Source organism: Gymnogyps californianus, chromosome 5 (genome assembly GCF_018139145.2).
Source record: "Gymnogyps californianus isolate 813 chromosome 5, ASM1813914v2, whole genome shotgun sequence".
Classification (NCBI taxonomy): domain Eukaryota; kingdom Metazoa; phylum Chordata; class Aves; order Accipitriformes; family Cathartidae; genus Gymnogyps; species Gymnogyps californianus.
Window position 1 is genome coordinate 69015697 of NC_059475.1, and position 3921 is coordinate 69019617.

At 58.8% G+C, this 3921-nt stretch overlaps 1 protein-coding gene across 1 annotated transcript; it reads right to left on the reverse strand.

The window, feature by feature from the left end:
• Positions 1–953: 953 nt before the first annotated feature.
• ARF6 (ADP ribosylation factor 6) lies at positions 954–1927 on the reverse strand. Its single transcript, XM_050897807.1, has one exon. The coding sequence runs from the start codon at positions 1844–1846 to the stop codon at positions 1319–1321; it is 528 nt and encodes a 175-aa protein (XP_050753764.1). The 5' UTR covers positions 1847–1927; the 3' UTR covers positions 954–1318.
• Positions 1928–3921: the final 1994 nt, after the last annotated feature.

Sequence of the window (3921 nt, forward strand, 5' to 3'; positions counted from 1 at the left end):
TTGCACGAGTTCAGTCCAGTCTTGGAAAACTAAAAACCAATGCGTGATTTCCTCAAAATGGCTATTTTTCAGATGTCAAAATTACCGAGCTCAATTAAAGCTTAGCACGGAACTTGCCCCTTCGGAAGTCTACAAACTGGGAAAGAAAAAAAAATAAAATTTTCTTTCTCCGCTACATGCATGTCAGAAAGAATCAGAAATCCTTTTAAGATTTAGATGTCTTCAGCTGTCTTGAGATGAAAGCAGTTTGCCTCAATAGGACAGGCAAGTCAGTGCTAGATTTTTGCCTAAACATCTGTGATTTAAAGTAAAACTTGTTGCAATGCTTACACATTACTGCTGCATTTTCTGGAAGGAACCTATCTTGCATTGAATCGGAGACTGACACGAGTAGTAAAAACTGCAGCTAAACAGCATTTAAGTTTGCAATGCAAGACGAAAACTGAACAGTATCTACCCTGGAACTATTACATCATTCATGTCTTACTTGCTATATGGTTGCTATGTAGTATGGGGAACTTATTTGCATCCCTTCTCATGCATGATGTATGGTTCAGAACTTCACAGCTGACATTTCAAAGCAGTTCTTACATTACCTAGTTAACATTACGCCTGATATGCACTTTGAACATGTTACAATGGTATTCTCACTATCTGCCACTGTAGGCAAGAATTCGTTTCATTATTAGTCTGAGATATAAGACAGACTGAGAGTCACTATTTAGTTACAGATTAACAGAACTTTAAAAAAAAGTCCTTAATATAAAAAGACAGACTGCAGTTTGATTTTAAGCAATAATTTTCAGTTTACTAGATGAAGTAGACCTATCAACATATTCTGCATGAATGCAAAAAAGTAGCAATCTACAGCAAGTGATAGAAGGAAAAAAAAAAAATATAATCAAAAAAGTAGAACCAGAAAGCATACACTGAAAATGGTACCCCTCCCCAACCATCCCCCAAAATAATCAAACCATCTTAAGGGCTATCAAGAGGAAAAAAAAAAAAACCAAAAACCAAAGTTACTTAGCAAGTCTACAATGTGTCTTTCCCCTGTTTGCTGGAAGTCTGCCATAGCATCTAGTGCTTGTGTTCGTGTCACATTCGGAGATTAGAGCATCCTAACGCCAAGCAAGAAGAGTTAAAACAGGAATCCAGTCAAGTGTGCAGAAGGAAAGGGTGGTAACTGGAGAAAGGTGATCATAATCCTATGGATGCTTTTGTTTTACTTTTCAGTAGAGAATCATTCTTCCGGAAAGCCATGTGGGTTATTTTTTTTTTTCTTTAATTCTTTGTAGACTAAATAGTTATTCTCTCATTAGGATTTATAATTGGATGTTAACCATGTCAGCCCTTCATAGAGTCCATCCCCTGTAGTAGCACAGGAGGGCTGCACGTACCAATTCCTATCCCTGATTCGGGTCAGGCCCAGTTTCTCCTGGATTTCATGGGGTTTCATGGCATCAGGCAGGTCCTGCTTGTTGGCGAAGATGAGGATGATGGCGTCCCGCATCTCCCTGTCGTTGATAATGCGGTGGAGCTCCTGGCGGGCCTCGTCGATGCGGTCGCGATCGGCGCAGTCCACCACAAAGATCAACCCTTGCGTGCCCGTGTAGTAGTGCCTCCAGAGGGGACGGATCTTGTCCTGGCCCCCGACATCCCACACGTTGAACTTGACGTTTTTGTAAGTAACCGTCTCCACGTTGAAGCCCACGGTGGGGATGGTGGTGACGGACTGGCCCAGCTTCAGTTTGTACAGGATGGTGGTTTTACCAGCCGCGTCCAGACCCAGCATCAGGATCCGCATCTCCTTGTTGCCGAAGATCTTGGACAGCACCTTGCCCATCTCGGCGGCATCCAAGGGGCCCGGCGCCTCCGGGGTGGTGGTGGTGGTGTGGAGGGCGGGGGGGGGGGGGGGGGGGAAGCGGAGGGCGAGCACCGACCCACCCGAGCAGCCCCGCGGAGCGGGACCGGCCCGGCGGGGGAGGGGGGTGTCAGGGCAAGGGCAGGCGGGGCTCAGCGCCGGCCGCGCATGGGGCGGCTGCGGAAGAAGCGGGGCGGAGGGGGGGGTGAGGAGAGGCCTGGCGGTGCGGTGTGGCCCGGGCGCCGCGGGAAGAGGGGCCGCGCCGACGCTCCGCTCCTCCACCGGGCCTAAGGCGGCGGCTCCGCCCGGCTCCTGCCTTGGCTCCCGCCCCGGCGCCTCAGCTCATGGATGCCGGCTCAGGGGCGGCGGCTCCGCGTCCTGCCTGCAAAGGGACGGAGAGAGCGTGAGACAGGGCGGCGCGGCGGGCGGGGAAGGGAGAGGAGCCGCCGGCAGTTACCTCAGGGCCGCCCGCGGGCTCGGGGCCGGCTCCGCTCCGCGCCGCTCCCTCAGCCAGCACCGCCGGAAAAGGCGCCGCGCGAGCCCGCCTCACTTCCCCTCCGCCGCCACCGCGCCTGCGCGCGGCGCCCCCGCCCCGCCCGCCGGGCCGCTCAACGGCGCCACCCGCCGCCGCTACCGCCCGCGCATGCGCCGCCGGCGGCAGCGGGGAGGGCGGGGCGCGGCGCTCCGCGCCCCCCTTGCCCCGCCCCCTTCCGCCCAGGGCAGTGCGCGCCATCCCGCTTCCCGCGCGGCCTCGGGGCGGGGGGGGGGGGGGGGGGACTGCGCCTGCGCGGCGGCGGCGGCGGCCGGAGCCCCGCCCCTCTCGCGTGGAAAGGAGCATGCGCGGGCGGCGCGGCCTGGAACGGAAGGGCGGGGGTGTCCCTCTCATTTGCCCGGGAGGCGCCGCGCGCGTGCGCCGCCCCAGCCCCGCCTCCCACGCAGCAGGGGCGGGGCGCCGCTTCCTCCGCTGCTGCGCCTGCGCGGCGGGCCGGCGGCACCAGGGCGGGGCGGGGCCGGGCCCTTGCGGCAGGGACGGCGCATGCGGGCAAAGCGGCGGGGGGGGCGGGGCCTCGATGGGGAGAGGCGCCACGCGATCACACGTCAGCAGAGAGCACGCGGAGGACGCCAGGGGCGCGTCTTAAAGGGCCAGGCAGCGCCCTGGTGGCGGTTGGCGGAGCTGTTGGGCCGCCGCCCTCTGTGGCGGCCCCGCTCGACCGTGGCCCCTCAGGAGGGCGGCCCCGCCGGCTGGCGTTGGGCTTGGGGCAGGGCAGCCACTGGTGACAGCCGCCCGCTGGTGTCCGTGGGTCCTTGGGGCTGAGAAGGCTGCCAGAGCCGGGGTGGGTGGGGGGAGCTGTGGGGACGGCCTGAGCTGTGAGGGTTTACGCCTCAGTGCTTTGGGGTGTGGAAGCATATGGGGTGCGGTGCAGGAGCTGGAGCTGGGCTGGTGCGTGGTGCTGGCCTAAGCAATCCCCTGAGGTGCCCTCCAGCCGCCTGGCTCCTGTGGTGCCGCAGTGGGCATGTCCAGCTAGGCCGTGAGGCCTCGGCTCCCTGCCCGCCGATGGAAGAAGAAAGCTGGGTGCAGGGTGTCAGCCTCGGGAAGGAGCTCAAACCCTGCCTGTGGCCCTGCCCGCCAGGGGTTGTACTGCGCCAGGGCCCCTCTCACCCGATGGGAGTGCTGCTGGGGGCTTGGGGGTGTATTGGGTCCCGAGTGACCCTTGTGGCAGCGTGATGGCGAAGAAGTGTAGGGCAGTTGGCAGGGGTAGTGCGGCAGGAGCTGGGGACCCAGGTGGGGAGATAACTTTGAGCGGTCCTACCACCGTACTTGTGACCTGCTGGAGTGGGCCCTCACCAGAGCCCTCTGAAAAGAGCTAAAGTAAAACTAAAACCCTATCTTAGGATGCTGGGTTTTTTTTTTTAATGATGAGGGTGGTGAAACACTGGCACAGGTTGCCCAGAGGGGTGGGAGATGCCCCATCCCTGGAAACATTCAAGGTCAGGTTGGACGGGGCACCGAGCAACCTGATCTGGTTGAAGATGTCCCTGCTCATGGCAGGGGGGTT

Excerpts from the sequence above, each read along its gene's own strand:
- ARF6 (XM_050897807.1), bottom strand. The coding sequence starts at position 1,846 with ATGGGCAAGGTGCTGTCCAAGATCTTCGGCAACAAGGAGATGCGGATC.